General features: G+C 40.9%; 2 protein-coding genes across 2 annotated transcripts in view; one reads left to right on the forward strand and one right to left on the reverse strand.

Annotated features, from left to right (window-relative positions):
* Nucleotides 1-26,306, reverse strand: part of PIR (pirin) — a 105,381-nt gene that overhangs the window by 62,889 nt on the left and 16,186 nt on the right. Inside the window, exon 3 of the mRNA XM_061178824.1 lies at nucleotides 23,655-23,747. Coding sequence (XP_061034807.1) covers nucleotides 23,655-23,747 — 93 coding nt within the window. The remainder of the gene's footprint in view (nucleotides 1-23,654; nucleotides 23,748-26,306) is intronic.
* Nucleotides 19,131-20,235, forward strand: LOC133082075 (spindlin-1-like). The gene has a single exon (XM_061178495.1). It carries the CDS (start codon nucleotides 19,244-19,246, stop codon nucleotides 19,955-19,957), a length of 714 nt encoding a protein of 237 aa, XP_061034478.1. The 5' UTR covers nucleotides 19,131-19,243; the 3' UTR covers nucleotides 19,958-20,235.

The following is a 26,306-nucleotide window of genomic DNA, read 5'->3' on the forward strand; positions in this document are numbered from 1 at the left end:
AGGCATTCTGTGCAGGGAGCAAAACCTTCCTGGGAGCGTCTGCAATCACAGTACCTCTTGGCAGAATGAAATACCACCGATTCTAAACAGCACTAGAAAATCGAGCCCTTCTTATTTCATGATTTCACTAAACGGAAAAATCAAGCAGCTCTAAAATTCTCATTTTAAAAACGATGGTGATTATCCTAACTAACAAAAATGAAAAAGACACCCAACTACTTAGCATTTTAAACTACCCCAGGGACATGGTAACATCTGAAATGAAGATTTAACACTGAAAGCTTAAAACGCCATTTGTACGTTGGTGCTGGGGTCCTCCCTGTACCACTCTATTTAGATTCGACTTTCCATTTTGCTCATTTTGTACACCCTTATGAAATTCATCTGTAATGCCAACAAGAAATACCAATCAGCCACAACAGTTCTGAAAGGTGTCTGCAAAACATGTTTACTGGCAAACCACGCGTGGCTCCCCGCCTCAGGCTTACGGGTGACAACTCCGATCATTTGCATCATTGGATGAAGTTTTCATATTCTAGCTATCCAAATGCTTTCTTTAAAGCTTAATGTGTTTATCCGTTTTAACCTTGGAAACTGTACTTCAAAACTCTCTTTAACCATTATTAAACGAGCAAACCAGAAAATGCAGTCTGCAATTAAAATCCCAACATCTCTTGTAATTATGTAAGCCTGATCTAATTTTTGCTCAAAGACTCATTCCACCAAATATAACAATTTAAGTCACTACTTAAAAAGAGTAAATAATACTTTTTAAGCAACAAATCACAAATCTCTAAAACCACAAAAAAAGAGTAGAAATATTATATTTCAACAGGAAAGAAAAACAAAAAAAATATACCCAAGAGGTAAGAGAAGAGAAAATATCTATGAAGGTTTCAGCATATATATCAGATACTACTGTTTTACACAAATAAGATTATTTCCTCCTCCATACAAGAACGCATTATATATGTCTAGGCCAGATTGTTTTTGCAGTCTATGTTTTTGCTGTATCCTAAGGCATAAAAAGTAGATCTAACTAATCTTTTTTAATATGAAAATTCAAAAAGTTGTTTCATAACCTATAAGTGGCAATGGGTTTCTGATCATTTTCCTATACATTTGTGTATTTAGGAACTAGCCAAAAGATTATCAATTCATAGATGTAAAACTTACAACAGAATAATTTTTAAATAATAAAGATTTATGAATTCATTGAACAAATAGTCATTGAGGTCTTCCAATGGACACGACACAGAAAATATCAATAATTGTTTTCATGAAGCTCATATTCTCATGCAGAAGAGAGTAATTCGGAATAAAATATGGAGTAAGGGTCCTGCTGGGTAAGTACAGGGTCATGTGAGGAGCACAGGAAGGGTTTAGCTCACACTTGGGTGCCAGATAAAGCTTCTCGGAGGAAGTGAGTCCTAAGGAGGGAAGGGAGTAAGCCAGACAAAAAAAATAGCAGTGAAGGTGGGCCAGGAGTGTGTTTCAGGCACATGTGAAGACCAAGAAGTGAGGGAGATCATGACTCACTCAAAGAACACGAATGGCAAGAGATAAGCCTAGAGAGACGAGAAGGGGCCACAAAATAAAACCAAGCATAGCACTAACACTAGATTCAGCCATGACCTCGGTCTCCTATATCAATGTGACCCCTGCTCCATCAGCAGGGCAGGACCCTCCACACAGTGTTAGGGAAAACCTCCGCTGCCCTTGGTGATATCTCCCTCCCCATGGAGGGTACTCCACTAACACTCCTCAACTCTTGCTGTATCTCACCCACCCCTCCGTAGTGGGAAGGAAACAGCTTGATCTCATTGGTGGACTTGAAAGAAGCAGCTGCGCTCACACAGCTGAACCCTGTTTCTCCTCTTCCTCTTTGGGAATCAGCCTGCCACAGAAGGTCAGGGTCCTCTTCCGCTCTTTGCCTCTGTGAGAAGGGCCAGCCCCCATGGCAGTGGCCTGCAGGGCTCCAGCACAGTCAGTGAGGTCTGAATAGAGTCTGCCTCAGTTTCAGGTGCTGTATTCAGAAGCCCAGCTGCCTGCAGATATAAGCCACATTTGACAGTATCAGCTTTATTGGAAATAAAGATCTATTTTTGTCTGCTATCTTTCTTACTCTTTAATCTCAACTGGTTCGGAATTCAGGCCAGGAAAGCAGGCCATCGTTTATTCTGCCTCTTCACATTCCCAACTCAGGGCAATTTAAGACCTGGTACTGTCATGCTCTTGAAATCTTATACTGCAGCCTTATAAACAATCCACCTCTTCTGGAGCAAATTTTATTGAGTGCCGGATCTTGAAACCAAGTATTTGTAGAGCACTTACTACAGCACAAATCAAGCTGGCTAACACGAGGACTCTTCGTGTGTCATCCTGCAGAACAATGTCACTGAGGTACACTGTGTACAGAACGGCCTTGGTAGCAACCTTTATCCCAGCAAGTGACAGGCAGATGGCTACAGACACTGGAGGGTCTAGATTGTGGTTAATTTTATGTGTCAACTTGGCTGGGCTAAGGGATGCCCAGATAGCTGGTAAAACATTATTTCTGGGTGTGTCTGTGAAGGTGTTTCTGGATGAGATTAGCATTTGAATCAGCAGACTGAGGAAAGAAGATCCACCATCGCCAGTGTGGGTGGGCACCACCCAATCTGTTGAGGGCTCGAATAGAACAAAAAGCTGGAGGAAGGATGACCTGTTGCTCTCTCTTCTTCAGCTGGGACGACATGCAGGAGAAGATTGCACCCTTATGTTCATAGCAGCACTATTCACAATAGCCAAGACATGGAAACAACCTTCTTAGCCTTCGGATTCTGGGCCTCGGTCTGAATTATACCGCCAGCTTTCCTGGTTCGCCAGCTGGTAGACGGTAGGCTGTGACATTTCCCCACCTTCCTTAATCACACGAGCCAATTCCTATAATAAATCTCCTCTTACACAATCTCTATATATCCAATTGGTTCTGTTTCTCTGGAGAACCCTGACTAGATGTTAAGTCTAAAACCCCCTCCTGGAAACTTGCTATCGTAATGGCAACAGTACAACATTGGCACAGGAACAAAGGAGATCCATTTGTAGGGGAAATTAACATATAATGACAGCAATTTCAAATCAGTGGGGCAAGGATGCCTTTTCCAATAAACGGTATTGGAACAAGTGACTGACCATATGAGATATGACTAAAAGAATGTTCACAACCTAAAAGCTGAGAGCTATATTGTATTCGGCGGGCATACTAAGGACCTCAAGCCCATGAAGCAGCATCTCAAGTAAACCTGAGAAACTGCTCCGAGGCGGCGAGGGGGGAGGCAGGACATATAGGAGTTTTGCAACAAAGGGCAGGTAGTCTGAACGTCAAAAGATTAGTTAATTAAAGAAAACCAGATATGTCAAGTTAAGGAATTTAGCGCTTTTTTATGTATGGGAAGATGCAAGAGTCTGGGCTCACTGAAATCCTTCCTTTGCTATGTATGCACCTCAGCTATCTGGGGCCAGGATCCTGTGTTTTCACATCCTGAGTTTCCTCAGGGCTCACCGCGGGGAGTGGCTGCAGTCTGATGGCTGCTAGATGGCAGGTATTCTTCCCTTCCTGAGTTCCCTCAGGGCTCTCCAGCTCACCAAGGCGGTGGCTGCAATCCCTGAGGATTGTGACATCCTTTGTTTACAGATATGGCAGGAGGTATTTTATTTCTCAGAGAAAAGAGAGTAAGCCCCCACTACATGCAGAAACGTGTTCCAAATGGATTAAGGATTTTAAAAATACACTTAGAAGATTTAAATCTAAGGAGACAACAAGAATCCAAAATGTCTGCACAAATCTATCTCAGCAATGTTTATTATGATGGCAAAAAGACAGGAACAATCTGGACGATGGGTTAATAGGGTACATTTAGCTAAATAATGGTACAGCCATACAAGAGGATATTATTATGCACCTGTTAAAAATTGATACAGATCTTTATTCACTGACACAGAAAAACAAAATATTATTTAATCAAAAAAGCAGGCTACAGAACAGCAATTGTATTTAAAGGGTCAAAGGCAATGATGCATTTAAATGGGTTCATTCAAATAAAACTGTAGCCAGTCATGCTGTGTACCCGTGTAAGTGCCTGGATGGACACGTGTCAAAATGTGAACAAAGGTCATCTCCAAAGGGTGGAAATGCAAGTACGTTTTATTATCTGCTTTCTTTTCTGCTGGTCTACGTTTTCTGCAATGAGTAGTTTACTTTTTTACAATGGAAACTTTTTTTATTTTGGGAAAATAAAAAGATGTTGCCACTAATCAGTGAAAGAAAGTAAGTGATATGCTTTATTGTGCATAGATGCTGGTGAATACTGGTTCCCTGTGTGGGTAAACTGGGGCTGGAAGGAAGGCAATAAGACATAAGGCAAAACACTAAGAATCAGAATAACTCCCTATTACCTGTGAGGACCACATAGCTGGCTCTGACTTTAATATGCTGCTAGATGGGAAAGGTCTGGAATTCTTATAGAGGGCACTCATGCCAAAATAAGAATTAAGCACTTAGGACTCCATACAAAGCTTAAGAATTTCAGAGGACAAATTAAAAGCTTCCAAATTTCATACAACCAGCCAAACTACACTGAGCAGTGTCTAGAATTGCTTTCCTTTTCCTGTTATTCATGTACTTTTAATTAAAATAACTGCATAATAAAGGCAAATTTCTTTCTGTTTGGGCTGAAGCTCCCCTTTGGCTTCTCAAAGGAGTCTCTTTCAAATCATGTTCTTTCCCTCCCCCAAGATCTTTCAATTATCCAAGCCTAGGGACTTTCAAGTTGTTAATCATCTAAAAATATGTCAGGCAACTTTCAAAAGTAAATTGTCGGGAACATGAGTCATTTAAAGATGAAAATTTACATGGATATCAAAAGAGATATTTTTGTTTGTTTGGGTTTTTTTTTTTTTTTTGCAAATTTTATTTTAGGGAGCAGTTCCAACTCTGTTTGTAAAAGACTGAGGAGACCATTATTGCCCCCTTTTTCCCCTACGTTTGCGGTGTGGATGTCCTCTTTTCTCTGGCAATACACAAGTAAACAGCATCTCCCCTATCCTAAATAACATCTGAATTACAGAAGTCTGGCCAACGACGCTTTACTGAGTCCGTAATGCCTACCTTTTACTACTTAAAGCAAAAAACACGCTTTTAGCCTTTGGGGAAATAATAATCAGAAACCGAGGAAATTTTATTTACTATCTTTTGTTTATTTATTTATTTTTGCTAAGTGCTGTAAATGTTACACTGAGACCTTAAGGATAAATTAACGTCTGCAGAGGATTAAAAAAAAAAAAACAAACCTCAGGCAGTACTTTGAGAACTGACATGATCCAGATGATTTTTTAGGACATTACATAATCGCAAACACCTGGAGAATTGCCGTGGGTGGTTGACGGGATTGGGAGTGTTATGTTTAAACTTGAGACTTGCATGTGTCTAAGTAAGAAATCTGTAATTTGAAACAGGTGTTTTCTTAACGGACTTGACGTGCTTCCTGGTCCTGCTGCATCCTTTCCTCCTCCTGGTCCTAAACTTTCCACGGGTCTTTACTAAATATTTGTGCTTCCTTGTCACTTCTTATTTGTTTGTGTGTTTGTTTGTATTTGGAAAGAGAAAGACACAAACCCACAACAGTAATGAAAGTAAAGCATCACCTGCAATATGAAGTTTAGAGAAGGTGTACTTCAAGGAGCTATAAATGAATCCTGAAGAATTACAGCACCAAATAGAGTTTGTTGTTTCTGGTTGGTATTTAGGAAGAAGAGTGTCATGACCTCATTCCCTGTTACAGATGCAAAACGCATTCTTTAAAAGAAAAAGATTATATTATAGATTAAACTCTGTTTTCTTTTCATTTCCATTTGCCCTAAAATGGTGCCCTTTTCTCTATTGGTAGCTGAGTAGGAAAAAGAGAAAAACAAAACAAAAACACGGGTTGAGGTCATGGCTGATGAGAGAGGCCGGCAAGGAACATCTTGCGTAACCGAAGCGGCTAACTGGTCTTCAAGGACAGAAACAGCATGTTTGAATCCATACAATTCAGGACCCGACTTATTTTACAAAAATGTCTTAATTTCTCGAGCAATCACTGAGAAACCTGGAAATTCACACCCTGCCCCCAAGTTGGCTCATCCAATCACGACCCCACAAAAACACCTTCACAAGTGCCAGAAGGTGGTTTGCACAAAAGAGGAAAAGAGAAGCAACATGGTTTAGGTATTCAGCCAAGGGGCAAACCCGAACTTTTAACGCTCTGCCACAACCCCCGGAGACGCCCCCTGCTGGCGAAGCCCTGCCTCGGGAGCCACTCGGGCACTGGAGCCTGTGTGGGAACCTGGGCTTTGCCACTTATTTACCAGGTGTGAGATGTGGGGTGAAGTCCTTAACTTCTCAGAGGCTCAGTTTCTTCACTTACAACAGGGACCTAGGCAATGAACTCACCGAGCATGGTGAGGGCTAACCCAGGTGATGTGTGCAAAGCACATAACAAGTGTTCAGTAAGTTCTAGAATCAGCACACATACGTTTGCCACATTCCTCGAGCAGAGATCCTGTTCATGGGTCCTCCCTCTGGTCCTCACTGGAGCTTCCTGGAATGATTTCCCCCGATATTCTCATGGTTTGCGTCCTCACTTCGTTCAGGCCTCTGCTCAAATATCACTGCCTAGGGACTTCCCTGGCAGTCCAGTGGTTAAGACTTAGCCTTCCAATGCAGGGGGTGCGGATTCGATCCCTGGTCAGGGAGCTAAGATCCCACATGCCTCACGGCCAAAAAACCAAAACATAAAACAGAAGCAATACTGTAACAAATTCAATAAAGACTTTAAAAATGATCCACATCAAAAAAAAAAAAATGTCACTGCCTAAGAGAGGCCACCCCCAACCAGGTCATCTAATTGGTCAATCTATTCTCAATCCTCCTACTCTGTTTCTTCTTCCTAGCTTTTTCATGAAGGGCACTGTATTATATAATTATTTGGTTATTCATTTATTGTCTGTCTTCCCTAAGAAAATGCAACCTCCCTGAAGGCTAGAACATATAGCTGACACTGAAGATGGATGGATGGATGGATGGATGGATGGATGGAAGGAAGGAAGGAAGGAAGGAAGGGCAGCATCTTGTATTTGCATAGCATTTCAGCACTTAAAAAGCATATGATCCTGGGAATATATTATCACCTACACGATACTGATGAAAACATTGTGGCTTAGTGTGATTAAGTTTACACCATTAATAGTAACAGAGAAAGGACTTAACATTTTCTGTCTCTGAGAATAAAACTATTTTCACTCTCGCACAGTGTCCCACAAATGCTGGTGCCATCTTGGCAGTAACACAGGTGCTGTGAGCACCGCGCCTGCCTTGGAGGAGACAGCTGATGGGAGCTGCAACAGGAGCCAGGGCTGCCAACTGTGAGGGCTTTAGGCAACCTGGCGCCTCTGGCAAAGAAAGGGTCCTTGCTATTGTACACAAAGCTGAAAACAGGCCTTGGGATTCCCAGGTGAAGTGGAGAAGAGGCTGATGGAGGGACAGGCAGCCCCATGATCCCGCGATGAGGGGATCATGGGATCCTTCTCTGGTGTGGAGGTTGACAAGTTCTAACCAACAACGTCTAACTACAGAGCAATGAACAAGTGACTTGAAAGCAATTTTCCTTTTCTATTTTTCTGTTGCTCCCCTCACAAGTCTCCCAAATTTACTAATTTTCCTTTCATCCTGAATAAAATTTCAGACATGCACATCGAGGTTCTATGATGATCACATTCCCAAATCTACTCAGGCTGAACTGCAAACTTCCTGAGAATCTTCCAGCTGCTTCTAGAACCCCAGATTCAGACATGCCCTTCCTCTTCAAACTCCACTCAGGATTCAACCCTTTGGGGGAATCTCTTCAGACAAACTACCCCTGGCTCCCCATGTCGTCAGGCCAGCCTCTTAACTGATACCACTTACATCTTGTAAAACTGTGGTCAAGGCGTTCACGTCCATTGTTTCGTTTCCCATGTTATACTGAAGGGGCTTCTAGGGAATGGTGTGCCAGCTTCTAGAACTACCCCAATTTCCCACATACAAAAGCACTATGTCTGTACCCAGCGGGAAAGTGGGTAGTTCGAAGCATTGTTGCTTAAGAGTGCCCTCTGCTGATCCTTATGATGCGTGCTCACTGTTTTTCTAAAATCAGTTCTCGCCAAACCAGGGAGCTGTCTGGCTAAAAGATCCACCGATGACTAAATATGTCTTCCAGCCCGAGCGCGCTGTCTCTGCTCAAAGACCACGTGTCCATGGGGCAGGCTGCCCTCTATTCATCAAGGGAGGGGCTGTGTTGTGGTGCAGAAGTGAGCTTTCCTCTAGTTAAAAGCTGTCAAGGCCGACACCCAAGAAAGAAGGGCCTGAAACGCTCCTCCGCATACATGGTCCTAGGCAGGCTTGGGGCTCACAGGGCTCTTACAGAGACAGAGTTAAGGGAATCATGTCGATTTCCCTCTTGTTTTAATATTTTGTTAAAATTTCATTATAATAATATTTAACTTAATTAAGCAGCTGACACCTTTTGGTGGGTGATTTCTTATTATTCCTGATTCAATTCATTGTAAGGATCTAATTTCTGAATGTTTCAGTGAATGTGTTCATTGCACTTGATGTTATTGGGCCACAGTTCTCGGGATTTTGGACTTCAAGAAGCAATAAAACATTTTATAATAAGGGGGTGTGATACAGGGATGCCAATTTTTGTCTTTCTTTTGTCTTTTTAAATAATCCTTTAATTTTGGAATATTTTTTAATCTCTTTTTATTTCATTTCAGCCTGCACAAGAGAAAATGTCATCACAAACTCATAAACGGGAAGTTAGAAAGCACCCAAGGGGAACACAATGATTATCCCTTCCCTACCTTCAGGGAGCTACTGGTAACTCCAGCAGGGAGGACACTACTAAAACATGTAGCTAAGAGAAGTGAATGTTGCAGAGAAGTACAATTAGTCCCACTGGACACAGAAGAAAGATTAATCCTGATGAGGATGAATCTAGAGGAATGGGGGAGTAACTCATGGAGAAGGCAGCCCCCCAGCTGGTCCCTAAAGGACTGAAATATTGGGGAAAAGCTGGGGTGGGTGGGGCAAAACGGTATAGAGAAGGAGGAAAAGAATCTTTAGGTTGTAATAAAAGGTCATAAGCAACTAAAGCACCGTTTTGTTAATTATCATGTTATTCCTAATCATGAATGGTCTCCTTGTGGCTACAAGTTAAATGATTGGTCCTTAAATATCCCGGCAGTCAACCAACCCAATCCATTTCCTCATTATACCGGAAGTTCTGAGGAGAAGTGACAACATTACTTTGCACTTATGGGCAGGAAAATCCAGGTCCCTGAACCATGAGAGCAGTGGGTCCCACACTAAGGAACAGAAGGAGTATGAGGTGTTCACAGTTTGAGGATCTGTGCCACCTGTGCAACCTCACTTCAAATGCTATGAACGTGTCTATGTATTGAAACACTATCAGATGTACAGAATGGGAACTTTGTTCCAGGAGTGGGAGCATGGAAGAGTGGACCGGTGTGGGCCTGGGATCAGAGGGGCCCACCTGCCTAGTACGGGCCGTGAGCTTCACAAGTCACCACTTCTCTGGCCTCTGTTTCCTCATCTGTAAAATGGGAGGTGGGCATGTGTGCTAACAATTCCTGCTTTTCAGGGTTGCTGTGAGGTTTAGAGCTAAAGTAGACAAAGCATGTGAAGCTTCTCATAAAACAGGTAGCTAATATTACTGCGTGGCAAATTTCCTTTGCATTTACTCCTGTATGTTCAGGCATTTCATTTGAAAAAGAGTGTATTGACGGGTAACTCTGAAGAAGCTTTGCTAATAGTGCTGAACATCTGGAAGAAGCTTTTTGTCATGTAATGATCTATGTTAATTTATTTTAGACTTATTTTTAGTCTCACTTAGGAAGCATTACTTTATATTTGGTAACATTAAAGAATGTTTAATGACTAGTATATAGTCTTTATTACATCCCCCTCCAATTTGTCTACTTAAGAACTCTGGGAATGTAGTTTCTCAGACACGAATGGTTTCTGTTTGTAATTGGAATCGGGTGGGGGAGTGGGGCAGAGGGAGAAATTGGTTGGGAATATATTTCGACTACTTTCAAAGAATATTTCCATTGAACTGCTTCTTTCCCTCAAATGACCTATGCTGGGAGCTGTCCTGGGCACTGCAGGGTATTCAGCGGCATTCCTGGCCTCTACCCACTAGATGGCAGTAGCACCCTCCAGTTGGTATAACCAGCATGGTCTCCGGACATTGCCACAAGACCCTGTGCAGACAAAATCACCCCCAGTTGAGAACCACTGACACAGTCTAAAAGCCAGACTTTTAGACTAAAGATGGTTCTAATTTCAAAAAGACTGCATTAACTTGGGAGTTTTAGGATATAAATATTGGTCATTCATTCATAACTAGAGATGGAGCTTGGCTTTGAAGGCCTTCCCCAATGATGGCCCAACCTACAGCTTTAGATCCCGCCCCACCCTACACATCCAATTTTTATGTCCGACTAAACTACTCCCCGTTTCTAGTTTATCCCCGTACTATGTCCTCTACTTTTTCCTCTGCTGTTCAGTCAGTCATATCTAACTTACTCCTTAAGGTTTTACTAAATGGCCAACTCTTCCCTGAAACCCTCCCAGACTTGTTAGAAGTGCTAGCTTCTCCCTCAGAATGCGAAACTTCACCAGTTGGACCTCTCTTGTTCCTCCTTAATCATTTTCTAACTTTCTTACAAACTGGAAGTCCTCTGCCCCCACTTGTAAACTCATGCACACACATCCACGTGCGCACACACACACACACACAAACACACACGATTTTAATTTCCTTTCGGACAGGGAACACGTTGAGGAGGAGAAAGTTATGTTTTTTAATTTGAAGCACTTTTAAATTTCGTGGGCACCCTTAATGGTGCACAAATGTTTCCTAGAGGAAGCTGCCCCTAGATCATACCCCACCCCCCTTCCACTCTGGCATATGTTATTAACTTATCTGGTTGACTGGAACAGAACACAAACGAGGTCGATTTTATGTGGAGAAGGCAGACCCAAGATGAAGGCCTCAGCAAGAGTTCCTGGAGAGCAAGTGAGCGTCAGGCCCTTCATCGACCGTGAGAGCGCTGTTTATCTTCAAATATGGTGTGTGAAGAGGGAATTTTGAAAATACATTTTAAATAACCAATACACATGGTCCAAATTCTAATGGTACAAAGAGAAAAAGAGGGTTAGAGTGAAAATTAACTCTTTCCCACTCTCCCTCATCACCCAGTAACCTTCCCTGGAAGGTACATTATCAGCTTCTTGGGTGTCCTTTGAGAGAGAATCTAGGCATTCCCAAGAATCAAAGTATGAGTGGAAACAACCCGAATGTCCATCAAGAGATGATTGGATAAACAAAATGTGACACAGCCATACAATGGACTATTAGCCATAAAAGGGAATAAGGTTCTGACACATGCTACAACATGGATGAAGCTTGAAAACATTATGCTAAGTGAAAGAAGCCAGTCACAAAAGACCACATACTGTATGATTCCTTTTATATGAAGTGTCCGGAATAGGCAAATCCATAGAAACACAAAGTTTCAGAGGTTGTCAGAGGTTGGGGGACGTGGTAGTGCGGATTGACTGCTAATGGGTGATGGCTTTCTTTTGGGGGGTGATGAAAATGTCTGCAATCAGTGGTGATACTTGCACAATCTTATGAATATACTAAAAACCACTAAATTTTCAAAAAAGCTTTGTGAATATATATTTTTATCTGTCGTTATATGTTTTCTCTCTAAGCACCATCTTCCTTCGGTATTGTTACATGAATTCTGTAGTTTTGTTTTCTTTGCATCAATGTAATCTGTGGAAGTCATCATTCATTCAGATAGTCCACCTTCCCCACAATAAATAATAAACCATTTTTGGGAAAGAATAAAGGTACAGTCTTTGCTCTTTATACAAATCCCACATTATGCCATAACAATTTTGTACCTTGCCTCTGTCACTTTCCAACTATCATGGAGATTCTTCTTTATCAGGACCTATCAAGCTGTGACATTCTTCTACCATCTGGGTAGTATGTCATCATACGCACACATGTATGTAAACCACTAGTTCTCAACTGAGGGCAATGTGGTGGCCTCCCTGCCCAAAGCGGACAACTGGCAATAATACCTGGAGACACTTTTTCTTGTCGCCACTGGAGGTAAGGGGGTGCTATCGGCAGCCGGTGAGAAGGGGACGGGATGCAGCTGAACATCCTACAATGCACAGACCCCCGCAGCAAAGAATGATCCACCCAAAATGTCAATAGCGCCAAGGGTGAGAAACCTCGATTTAAACAGACCATGATTCATGAAAATTTAAGTTATTTATAATATCTGCTTTTATAAATAATGTTGCATAATATTCCACCTTCCAGACATACAAAAATTTCCTTACATATAATCTCCACATATATAATCATTTCCCTTTTATTTTGGATACTTACTCTGTTTCTTTTTTTGACTTTTTAATATTGCACTGGAAGAAACATTTGTATAACAAGCCTCTGTTTTTATGTTGTTTTTGTTTTTGTTTTTGTTTTTTTCAGGAAATTATTAGATTCCTAGAAACAGGATAATTGGATTAAAGGAGAAAAACTTTTTGCCCTGGAATTATAAGGGGTCTTATTGCTATTATGCATGGGATTGCCCCCCCCCCATTATATCTGGCTATTGCCTTTGGGCAGGAAAGTGGGTGATTTTTGCATAGTTATTTTCTATCCAGCCATTTAGTAAGAGGTTTTGGTTGATGTTCTTAGCATGGTGGTGCCGAGGGGTGTCCTGGGGGTGAGGGTGGCTTTAGCTTCCTTCCTATAATCTGTTAGTGTCACCCCCAATCCACGCCAAATAAATGTAAACGCTAAAATCCACATGCTGCAGTGTAACCGTAACTTCAGAACAAGTCCTGTGCCCTCCATCGTCCTCCAATCACATCACCACCCAAAGCTGGACGCAGCCACCGTGGGGTTTCCTTTTATTAGCATATTACCTACAAATAAATAATCTGTCCTCCTCCTTTCCAATAGCTCTCTTATTAATAGCGTCAAAGCTTCCAGAACCATATTCAATCGTGACGGTGCTGGTAGACATTCTCATCTTTTTCTCACAGTGACAGGAACATGTCAATACCTCCATGTCAGAGATGAAAGAGGATGTTCCGTGAACAATAGTCTTTCTGATGTTCAGAAAATATCCTTCTTTCCTAGTTTTCCTAGAGTATTTTTTTTTCTTTCCAGAATGGATTTTTTTAAACGTTATGTTTTTATAATTAAATTTATTTACTTATTCATTTTTGGCTGTGTTGGGTCTTCTTTGCTTTGCACAGGCTTTCTCTAGTTGCGGCGAGCAGGGGCTACTCTTCGTTGCAGTGCATGGGCTTCTCATTGCGGTGGCTTCTCTTGTTGCGGAGCACGGGCTCTAAGCACGCAGGCTTCAGTAGTTGTGGCACGTGGGCTCAGCAGTTGTGGCGCACAGGCTCTAGAGCGCAGGCTCAGTAGTTGTGGCGCACAGGCTTAGTTGCTCCTCGGCCTGTGGGATCTTCCTGGACCAGGGCTCGAACCCGTGTCCCCTGCATTGGCAGGCGGATTCTTAACCACTGCGCCACCAGGGAAGTCCCTCCAGAATGGATTTTGAATTCAATCAAGCTTTTTTTCCCCCCAGCTTTGATTCAACGATGGTATGGTTTGGGTTTGAAAGTGCAACGCAAATTAGAAAAAACAGGCCGCGTGGGAGACGGGAGGTTTGGGTCCAGTTGTAAGTTTTAGGTGTGAATCAACAGAACCCTACCCTTCCTCTAGAGGTATTGTTCAGAGGTTGCATGCAAACGCTGCTGGCTGCCAACCAGTAAACATTAGTCTGGCTTTTCTGATGGGCACACCCTTGGAAACAGAGCGGGTTTGTTCTTCTGAACAAAATCAAAGAACCTGCTGAGGCTTGTGGTGAAAAACTTGATAAAACATTTCTAAGCCCAACTAAGGACAGAATGGACCAGACCATCCTAAAACATTCCTGCAAAGCAGGCTGGACGGTTACTCCTAACCATTCTTCAATTGAAGCAGGAATGATCAACCACGTTGGTTTCCCCAGGACAGAGGAGTTCCTAGGAACACGGGCCTTTCAGTGCTAAAACCTGGAAAGTCCTAAGGCTATAATTTAAAGGATGATTTTGAAAGGTACAAAATGGTAGGTGAAGGGTTCATCAACAGTGTGTGAAATTGAAGCACTTCTCTTTCAGGCAAAACTAAATTTGGGCAGGGCGTGGATTAAAAAGGAAGAGTGTTGCGCATTTTTTCAGATGGTTCTTTGTTCTGAGCATATAGAGTTGCCCTAAACAAATCAAGATATCAGGGCTGACCAGAAATAGGTAACTGCAAAATCATTCCACCCTTTACCACTTAGCCTTTCAAAACAATGCTCCCCGGGAGTCCAAACTACAGGCAGGAAATACTGCGTGCATTTTCCCCTTTGTCTTGGGACCACCAGCTGTGCCTCCTCCAGGGCCTTCCTTCTTCCTCAACTTTTATGCAAGTTTTTAACAGAATATATTTCGCTATCTAAACCGAAGAGTTAAGTTTTAGAAAATGATTAGCCATTAACTCAGTAAAATCAGGTTCTTGTTCTTAGCTCATAGAGTTATAATATTTCTTGGATAAAGAAGATGTGGTACATATATACAACGGAATACTACTCAGCCATAAAAAAGAATGAAATAATGCCATTTGCAGTAACATGGATGGACCTAGAGATTATCATACTAAGTGAAGTAAGTCAGGAAGAGAAAGACGAATACCATATGATATCACTTATATGTGGAATCTAAAATATGACACAAATGAACTTATCTACGAAACAGAAACAGACTCACAGACATAGAAAACAGACTTGTGGTTGCCAAGAGGGAGGGGAGGTGGGAGAGGGATGGATTGGGAGTTTGGGGTTAGCAGATGCCAACTAGTATATATAGGATGGATAAACAACAAGGTCCTACTGTATAGCACAGGGACTATATTCAATATCCTGTGATAAACCACAATGGAAGAGAATATGAAAAAGTATATGTATGTGTATATATATATATACATATACATATATATATAAAAAAAACTGAATCACTTTGCTGTACAGCAGAAATTAACACAACATTGTAAATCAACTATACTTCAATTAAAAAAATAATATTTCCGGTTTGGAGGGTCATCTAGATAAGTGATTCCTAGGTTGAGTTGGCACCTGAGATTCCAGGTGATACCACTGCTGGTTCACAGATCACACTTGAGGTAATAAGAATTTTGCAGGATAATATTCTCCACATTTCTTTGATCATGTATCACTATTAGTTTAAAAAAATGTGAGCAGGGACTAAATAACATATATTTAGTTCTATTTTATATTCATGTGTTAGTCCAGCATAATTTCAGTTTTCTTTAAAAATATAAACATGAGCTCTAATATTTTATTTCAGCACAGCACTGACTCATCTCGCACCAAGCCTATTTTGAGGACCACTGATCTTGATAACATACCCATTATGTTAACATGCAGTGCATGCTTGTATTTCTCCAGGCATAAGAAAATCACTGATCCAGGGGACCTATTCCATCTTTGCATAAGGAATTGTTAAAAAGGTCTTCCTTCTATTGGGTTGTATCTATGCTTTGTATCTAAAGGTCTACCTTTGGGGGCGTGCAAAACAAGCCAAATCCTTGTTAACACTATTTCAACTCCTATCACTGAAAAGGGCCTGATTTCCTTAATATGCAAAGAGCATTTATAAAGCAATAAGAATAATACCACCAACCCAACAGAACAAAATAGGCCAAGAATATAAACACGTATGGTAAAAAGATGTTTAAAAATGAAAAGAAGGGCTTTCCTGGTGGCACAGTGGTTAAGAATCCGCCTGCCAATGCAGGGAACACGGGTTCAAGCCCTGGTCCGGGAAGATCCCACAGGCCGCGGAGCAACTAAGCCCGTGCGCCACAACTACTGAGCTTGCGCTCTAGAGCCCGCGAGCCACGACTACTGAGCCCACAGGCCACAATTACTGAAGCCCGCACGCCTAGAACCTGTGCTCCACAACAAGAGAAGCCACTGCAATGAGAAGCCTATGCACCGCAACGAAGAGTAGCCCCCGCTCACCACAACTAGAGAAAGCCCACGCGCAGCAACGAAGACCCAATGCAGCCAAAAATGAATGAAAAGATAACCAACCTTGCTCAGATAAGAAAAATTCAAATTAAAACTGATGAAGCATTATTTTTCACTTGCCAAAATGGCAAAGATAAAGAAAAGTTGGGTGAATATATTGTGTTGGTGATGCTGAAGGAAAACAAGTACCCTCATACATCGCTCTGGTAATGTCAACTGGTACAATTTCATGGCAGATGCTTAATGAAGCCATCAAAGATTAGTCTTTTTTTAAATATTGGGAAAATGTTAACAGTACAATGTTAGGGGAAAAAAAGACACAAAACATATACAGCATACCAGAAAAAAAAGTACTGGAAGAAAATACGCCAAAACAATAGCAATGCCTATTTCTGGATGGTAAGATAACAGGTGATTCTAACTCTGTTCTTTATACTAATTAGCCTTTTCAAAATTTACAACAAGCCTGTAGAAAATGCTCCAGGGAGGAGGTGAGGAGAGCCTAGAAGTGGACCTGGTTTTGAACTGCAGACTATTAAAGTTCACAGTAAGAGACAGCTGAGTCCTTAGCTTACCTACACTCCTGGGGGAAACTGGTACAGTCGATTCTAGTTATTTACAGTAGTGATGTTCTACAAAGTTGCCATGATCACTGAATGAGCCAACACTGAACCTCTGCTCCTGGGGAAATACAGGGTTACGTTCCTGCGAGCCTCAAGTCACAACCAAGAATCAATACGTAACCTCCTGTTATGTGTGCTTCTGTTTAAAGACACCTTACTGAATATATATCGCTGATTCATTAACACTGAAGTCACGGACAGCAGCAGTGTAACTCAGGCCTGAAGGAAGCGTCTCTAACACAAGTATTTTCTCCATAAGGCCCCTCACAGCCTTCTTGCGCTTAGGAACACTGGACAGCACTTCAGCACTATGCCTGGGGTGGGGGAGGCATTTAAAACAGTGAGATCACCAACAAAAAGCACAAAAATGTGGCACTAAATAGATCTCAAGAAGGACACTTGTTTGCAGTATGAGAGCTGAAACAAGAAGGCAGAGCATCGTCTTGATCACCCTCAGCTGAGAGCATGTGCACATTGGGCTGCTCTGCGCATGCCCGCCAATGACGGCGCAAGCACCACAGTTACAAATACATTTAGTGAGTAGGTGAATTCACGAATATAGAATCTACAGATGATGAGGATTGGCTATAGTTACAATTACACTTTTCAGGAAAATGCTTACTCAAAAGTAAAGAGCCAAAAATCGATATTCTACAGCTGGACCCCTTCCCAGAGTAGTTTAACATTGAGCACTGTACAATTTATAAATTGTAACTTAGAAAGGAAATTAGAGACTTCCCTGGAGCGGGTCTGATCCCTGGTCAGGGAACTAAGATCCCGCATGCAGCGTGGTGTGGCAAAAAAAAAAAAAAAAAGAAAGAAATTAAATTTTCTTTCAATAATGGAAAGGAAAGCAATGTGTTTCATCATTCATTTTATTTAATATATTTGTCATCTTCAGCAGAAGCCATCTCTTTTTATTATTCAATTAAATTCAGCCAGGAGTGACTGAGAATCTCCACCAGGAGAACATGGAGACGGGCGGGATGATCTGAGCTGAAGAAACTTACAGTCCTCTTGGGTGTGGGAGGGGGAGGTTGAGGCAATTCCTCATTTTAATACAAAACAGAATATGATCAAGGCCACCATAAAGATCTAACATGTATAAGTGGAAAAATCTAATGCTACGGGGGCCAAATGAAGGAGAAAGGGTATCCTCTCGGGACTGTCTGGAAAACATGATGGAGACAGTAATATCTGAAAAGATCTTGAAGGATTAGTAAAATGGTAGCTGGAGCTGTGGGATGGAGTGGTGAGAATGTCCTGATACCAGAAGCAGAAGAGCACAGTAGGGAGACCTGTTCCAGAAGCCGAGTCAGAACTCAGCATGAGTGTAGGCGAGGTGAAAGGCATGCCTTCCATTACTGCTGTAAAGCAAGGCACAGTGGCCCCGAAGTGGTCACAGAGAAGAGAACCGGAAAGCAAATGGCTAAGTGACAAATGGAAACCGGTCCAACGACCTTAATCCTTCATACTGTTTCCAGAAGCTTCTAGGCTTATTCTATTTTCACACTGCAGAGGTTAACTCTTTACCTGTCCATCTTTTACATCCTTAACTAAACCCCATACTGGAGGCAAGCAGGGGTCATGCCTCATTCTTCATTAGCCTCCCTTCCTCTGCCTCTGCCCAGTTTCCCCAACACACAAACACACACATCCCAACATACAGAAGATCACCTGACACCATGCTTCATGTCGCCAGACATCAATAAATATTTACTCATTCAATAATGGACTCGACAAACACACTAAGCCCTAGTCTGTTCCCTTAGAATACAGGTTTTCCTCAGGGAGCAGGTGACTGAACTTTGTTGGGAACTGTCCCTGCATCTTCCCCACAGTATCTGTGTATGTGGAGAATGGGAATCTTTGAAAGGGCCCCAATATTATATTACACATTCTTATTTTTTCATTGAACTAAAACTGAAAATAAGTGTTCAGCAGAATCTGTATAAACTTTACAGTTAAATTTGTAAATGTATATATCTGGCCTTAAAATTCTAATTTTTAGGCCACATTCTGTTTCGGCCCCTTGATTCTATAATTCCTTAGAACTGAGTTAAATACTAATAGTGTTCTTGGATTGTATTTTGGGGTTTAAAATGTTATACTACATGAGATTAAACATTTCTGAAAATTCTTGAAGAGAAGCAGGTTTTTAAATAAAAGTATTTTAATCACATCTTAAATTGTTTCTTCTACCTCCAATAAATTATTTTAATTATATAAATATTTTAGGGGGGCGGGGCGGCACCGTCTGGCTCGGTTGGGCCGGGGCGGGAGCGCAGCGCGGGACGGCAGGGCCTGCGGGCTGCCGACGGCGGCCTAGGTGGCCGGCAGGCCATGCTGGTGTATCTGCAAGCATGATGAAGAAACGGACATCCCACAAAAAACATCGGAGCAGTGTGGGGCCGAGCAAACCTGTTTCCCAGCCCCGGCAGAACATCGTAGGCTGCAGGATTCAGCATGGGTGGAAAGAGGGGAATGGCCCCATCACCCAGTGGAAAGGAACCGTTCTGGACCAGGTGCCTGTAAATCCTTCTTTGTATCTTATAAAATACGATGGATTTGACTGTGTTTATGGACTAGAACTTAATAAAGATGAAAGAGTTTCTGCGCTTGAAGTCCTCCCTGATAGAGTTGCAACATCTCGAATCAGTGATGCACACCTAGCCGACACAATGATTGGCAAAGCAGTGGAGCACATGTTTGAGACCGAGGATGGCTCTAAAGACGAGTGGAGGGGAATGGTCTTAGCATGTGCCCCTATAATGAACACATGGTTTTACATCACCTATGAAAAAGATCCTGTCTTATACATGTACCAGCTCTTAGATGATTATAAAGAAGGTGACCTTCGCATTATGCCTGATTCTAATGATTCACCTCCAGCAGAAAGGGAACCAGGAGAAGTTGTGGACAGCCTGGTAGGCAAACAAGTGGAATATGCCAAAGAAGATGGCTCTAAAAGGACTGGCATGGTCATTCATCAAGTAGAAGCCAAACCGTCTGCCTATTTCATCAAGTTTGATGATGATTTCCATATTTATGTCTACGATTTGGTGAAAACATCCTAGATGTCATCACGAACTTTGCCAAATTTGTGGAACTATTACATGTATAATTTGTAGACATAAAGACTTGATTGCTTTCCAGTTTAATGAAAGCTTAAATGTCCCTGCGAACCCACAATCTCTGCCAGCAGAACTGGTTTTGTTCTGAATAGTACAGATTTATGTGAACACAAAGCATTTTGTGTAAGGAACTCCTTCCTCTTAAAAGAAGTCTGTCTGTTTGGAAGGGAGTTACAGGCAAGTCTGGTAAAAGTTAAGCTAGTATCATAGTCATTTAAAACTGTAGTAGATCTTATCCACTTTCCCCTTCATGCTTAACACTCTTATTCTGCTGCCACAATGCAAGCATAGTTTGGGATTTTTGTTATTGCCTTTTTTTGAGATATATATGTATCTATATCTACCTACCTATCTATATCTGTGTGTATACATATATAATGTATATATACATACACATAGATCTGTGTGCACGCACGCACACACACACACACACACACACTTCATGGGCAGTCCTTTCTTTGTGGGTTGGAGTGGGGGTTACATAATTTTCTCCAGTTTAACAGGAGTGCTGACCCAAGCCATTTGTATTTAGTGTATTCAGTGTATTACTGCTGTTTATTTAAAATTAAATTTGGGCACAGGAAGCACATCGGGACATTCAGCTTATTTTGAAAGTCAAGTTCAGAGCACCATTTCAGTCTGGAGGCTTTAAACTGTAAATTAAAATATGAATCACCTGTGAACATTTAATGACCCACATTACAATTTTACAAAACAGTTAGAAATCTGGGTAAAAGGCTGCCTTTAATTCTAAGCTTTGTACATTATTTGTTTACATTTTTTATCATAAATACTTCTTTTTAAGCAAAGCCCAGGTACTTGGTCCACATAGTGTAATGCAGGTGTATTTTGGATGGCACATTTGGTCCATTATTTGTACAAATTAGTAATCTGGAATTTTAGTACACGGATTTAAAAGGCAACAGTATATCAGCGGTTTATGTGTATTTGGTAAGTTCCTGGAAGAACGTAGTGCTTTTATATTAGAAATGTAAGTTTAAGAATGACGTTGTTGCCTTTTAACAAGTTCTCTGGGATACCTTTATTTTTATTACTGTTATTACTGATACATGATTATGGTCAGAAGGCTTTTCCCCGCAAAGAATGTCTAGACAAATAACAGCTTAAATTCCTGACACCTCTTGTGGTGCTGTACGTTCTTACTCATGGTGTGCTGTTGATGTGGATTCATTCCATTTGGTGGATCCTACCACATCAGGGTCAGTCACCTGCACTGGCTTGTGGGTGTGACTGATAGCAGCCCTTAGCCATTGAATCCTTTCCTGCAAGGTTGTTTTAACTAAAATAGAACTGCAAAAGTGGTTCATTTAGCAGCAGAACATCAGCCTATCACTTTGTTTTGGATGATCCCTGGCAGTTTGAAAGCTAGGAGAAAGATGATTTGTGAAACCAGTCTTGTGGAGGTTGAAAATCTTACCTCAGATTTGGACAGAAAGCTTAAATGCATATGAATCTCAGTCAAACACCAGGTCTGTGTGACGTCTCTCATGGCTGTTCTTGATGTTAAGAGATTCCGTAGTTTCAAGGCCGCGCTCTGCGTGGTTTGTGTGATGCCCATTTTTGCCTTCAGGAAGGCTGTGCCTTGTTGTGCTGGTGGGTGGTAACCTCGCGCACCATGTAAATACAGCACCTCAGTTCTCTCCAGCGTGCCCAGTGCCTCACTGAGGGCAGCCAGGGGTGAGCTTCTCCGTGCAGTGGGTACCCAGGTCTTAGATGTTCCTCCTGTGCTTGAAACAAGTGTCATGCTACAGATCTGTCATCTGTTCTCCTGGAGGCTCTTGTAAGAGTTCCTGCATGTGAATCTCAAGGTTGAGCCGAGCCCCCTGTGCCCAAGTGGACACGTGTGGCCCAGGGAGGGAGTTGTCCAGCGTGCACTGCATGAACAGGACACAGTGACTTCAGACTGAAAAACAAGTCCTTTGGAGGCATCCTGAGGGTTGGGTCAGTTGAGTTGAAACATTTCTGGCATTACTTAATGACTTGCATTGTGGTTTTTCTGCAAGTACCTTTAGCAACTTTTAATACCACATGATCTCTCTAGATGAATGTGATGTGATTTATTATCATCATTATTTTAATCATTGTTCCATTTATTGCCTTTAGGGTTGAAGGAAGGGGAAGGGGTCTTTTTGTTGTTCTTTTTTCCTTTTTTTTCCCCATTCTTTTTTCTTTTGGTGGCTTAAACCACACTTCCTGACGCCATGACTAACTCTGCTCCCCAGCCGAGTATTTCAGGCTTCGTCTAGGCTCATGTTTCAGATCTGCATGCATTGCTTGCATTTTCCTGGTATCGGAATGTTGGTTCCTTGTTCTAGGAATACAACATTAATTTCCAAAATTATCATGGGACTTGTGACAACACAAGACATGAATCTCTGTATAAAATGTATTGGCCTTTCTCATTGACCTGCTATAGTATCATTGTGTCGTGTGTGTGTGCGTGCGTGATGTCTGGCTGCCATGTAAAGCTTCAGAGGAAAACCTTAAAAGCAGACCATCCTTTTTTGCATGCTCTATTCTAAGTAGAATGTTCAATGTAACTAACTAAAATTGCATGTTAAATATATTTAGGTTTTTTGTTTTCTATCTTAGTTTTTATTTGTTTTCAGTTTCTGTATATTTGCTTAACTGTGCTGTTTCAGTGGTTGTAGGATAAAGATGCACTGGTGAAGCAAATGTAGTGCCAACAGAAGGTGATTTTCCAGTTGTGTATGTCATGCAGCATTTGAAGGGACTGTGCATTCTTAAAACAGTCACAGTTGCTTCTAAACCAGATTTCATTTCTATTATTGTTTTACGTGCCAAACCCTGAAGTGCATTGGGCTTGAATCTCTGAACGCTGTGGACCCATTAGAAGACTGTTTTGATTGTCACAAATTGTAGTGCCTGAAGACATCCTTGAAGCTGATTGTCTTAAAAAAAAAAAAAAAAAAAAAAAAAAAAAAAGACAGTTCTCCAAAGACAAAACAGGAATTATTGTAACAGAAAATAATTATGGTCAAAATGTCTGTGGTTCCTTGGAAATGCTGCGCTTTTTGTATTTTCCATCATTAGTGCAGTTCGAACGAATGTGTATAGTTCAGAGGTCTTCGTGTTTGCATTTTAAAATTAGGTAAATGACCTCATCTTTCAAGCTTGAATTCATTTTTAATTTTATTTTATACAATGTGTAGACAGTTCCCTGTTCTCTGCATTTAGAAGTATAAACAATATAAATCTGTTCATTCTGTAAGTAATTTTTATAATTATGATGTAACTCTATCCTATCCTTAAAACATTTAAAATAAACCCTTTATGTGCAAAAAAAAAAAAAAAAAAATTTTAAGAAGCCAATTCTTGCCTTTTTTAACTGCTCAGACAGGAATATATCCAGTGGCACAAATTCAAATGAATTCAAAGAAGATTAAAAACAGTAAATATTTAAATTTGAATATATTTCATGTAAAATAGATATTACAATTCTGTTAACTACCAGTCTATAGCCAGGAACTTATAAATTAATTTTTGCCTATTATTCATTGCTCTTAAATTTGAATTTTCTATTAGAAGTGATTACTAATTTTAAGAACAGAGGTAAATTCTAAAATACACAATTTTGCGGTCAAATTCTTTTACTTACTGTTTCAAAACCTCGGTGCGGGTGATCAGGAAATCCACCTGGTCTACCGCCTTTAAATTCATCAAACAATAAAAATGGATCCAGATGTTTTAACTGAAAAAAAAAAAAAAATCCAGCAGATTAGATGTGCCTTTTAAGCCATGCTACTCGGGGCTACATTCAAGAAGAGATCTAGCAAACCTAATTAAAAATGATTTGGCTAATGAGCAACTTTTTGCAATGCTAGTTGCTTTCAGGAAAGAACTCCTCACACACACACACACACACACACACACACACACACACACGGATTCACTAAGTTAAACAGCTGACATTTTATGAGAAGTGGACAAACAATTCATGATTGTCTAAGATCTAAATAGTCAAGCACAATTGAGATACAGTCTGTATATAAACAGATTCATCACAGGGGAACAGACTAGAACATCAATTACTGTGCTGTGATGATAAATGCTCTGGAGAAAGACAACACATAGGAGCATACGGTGGGATCAGGGAAGGTTCTACCAGGGAGGTGTCACTTGAGCTGGGTCTTGAAGTACATGTAGAAGTTAATCAAGAAGTGGGAGAAGGAAGAATATTCTAAATGAAAGAGCAGAGAAGCAGCTTGGCAAACTTGAAAAACTGCGAGGAAACTACTCTACTGAAGCAAAAGATGCACATGGAATTATGATGAGAGATGGGCTGAGGATACAGGCCAAATCTTAAAGGAGTTAGGGTTTTATCCTGAAGGTGATGGGTTTTCATCAGGTTGACACGATCAGATCTAGAAAGACCACCCTAGCATACATGTGGAAGATGGTCTGGAAAAGGATGAGACGTGAGGCAAAGAATATTCAGAAGGTGATTTCAACAGTCCAGGCAAGGACAAAGGCCAGGACTAAGGCAATGGCAGTAGTGATGGAGAATGGGAAAAAGGAAGAGCATTAGATCCCTCCCAAATTTCTAGCTATGGGGCCTGGGAGGACGGTTGGGCCATCCAGAAGCACAAGAAACATAACAGAAGAAGCAGCCTTGAAGTAGCCATGGTGACTTCATTCTAGGTCACGTTGAGTTTGAGATATGTATATAAATATTTATATAAACAGAACTATGAATATTCAGTGTCCAGTATATTGTGCAAAAGCTAAATGGCAACTGAAGATAAATCTTGAGCCCAAATTAGACGTAGAAACAGATCTGGCTGTCATCAGCATATCTTTATGTTCATCTTGGTTATTCTTGGCCATTTGTTAGTCTACACAAATTTTAGAAAACTTAAAAACATATACAAACAAAAATGTTGGACTTTTGATTGGACTTGCTTTGAATCTATGGATCAATTTGGGAAGAAATGACATTTATATAATATTGAGTTTTCCTACTCATAAACATGGTTATCTCCATTTATTCAGGTCTTTGAAAATGTCTTTCAATAGGATTTATAATTTTCTCCATACAGATTTTGCATATATTAAACATTTTTTCTAACTAACATACTTCTATAGCATTGTAAATAGTATTTTCATTGAGGTATAATTGACATATAATATTATATTAGTTTCAGATGTGGAAGGTAATGATTCGATATTTGTAAATACTGCAAAATGATCACCACACTAAGTCTAATTACCATCTGTCACTATACAAAGGTACCCTCTTGGCAACTTTCAAATATGCACTACCATAATCTGTTGAGTTTCTATGTACTATTAGAAAGAGAAATTTAAAAAACAATCCCATTTACAATTGCATCAGAAAGAATAAAATTCCTAGGAATTATCCAAGGAGGTGAAAGACCTGTACACTAAAAACCATAAGACACTGATGAAAGAAAGTGCAGATGACACAAATAAAAGGAAATACATTCTGTGCTCATGTCCTGGAAGAATTAATATTGTTAAAATGCCCATATTACCCAAAGCATTCAACACAATCCCTATTAAAATCCCAATAACATTCTTCATAGAAATAGAACAAACGATCCTAAAGTGTGTACGGAACCACACAAGACCCTGAATAGAACCAAGCTGGAGGCATCACGCTCCCTGATTTCAAACTATATTACAAAGCTACAGGAATGTAAATAGCATTTTTAACTAATGTTTTTGAACAGTTTGCTGCTGGGGATTAGAAATGTGAATAGACGGACTTCCCTGGCGGTCAGTCGTTAAGACTCTGTGCTTTCACTGCAGGCGGCACGGGTTCAATCCCTGGTCGGGGAACTAAGACCCTGCAAGCCACGCGGTGCAGCCAAAAAATGTTAAAAAAAAAAAAGAAACGTGAATAGAAAGGCGATTTTGAACACTGCTAAGCTCTTATTAATTTTAATAATTCATCTGTAGCTTCTTTTGGGTTTTCTTTGCAGACATTCATATCACCAGTATATTTATCAATAAGCTTTTGGCCAATAGTTCACAAAGTATTTTTTGCTTGCATTAGATTGAAGCTGAGGCAGGCTGCCGTTTCTCTGGGTTTTGCTGGGCCAGGCTGGCCTCTACATGTCTTCTCATTCTGGGTCCCAAGATGAAACAGTGGCCACTCTCTAGGACGTGCTGTTCTCATAGCCAAGGGCAGGAGCCAATGGTGCACAATCCCAGTTACATGTCCCATTGGTCAAAGCACGTGACGTGGTCGAGCCCAAAGGCAGACAGGAGGGCACTTAAACCCGCC

The sequence above is a fragment of the Eubalaena glacialis genome, chromosome X (genome assembly GCF_028564815.1).
Source record: "Eubalaena glacialis isolate mEubGla1 chromosome X, mEubGla1.1.hap2.+ XY, whole genome shotgun sequence".
Taxonomy (NCBI): domain Eukaryota; kingdom Metazoa; phylum Chordata; class Mammalia; order Artiodactyla; family Balaenidae; genus Eubalaena; species Eubalaena glacialis.

What these genes read in the sequence shown, in the direction of transcription:
- LOC133082075 (XM_061178495.1), top strand. Translation starts at nt 19,244, where the DNA reads ATGATGAAGAAACGGACATCCCACAAAAAACATCGGAGCAGTGTGGGG.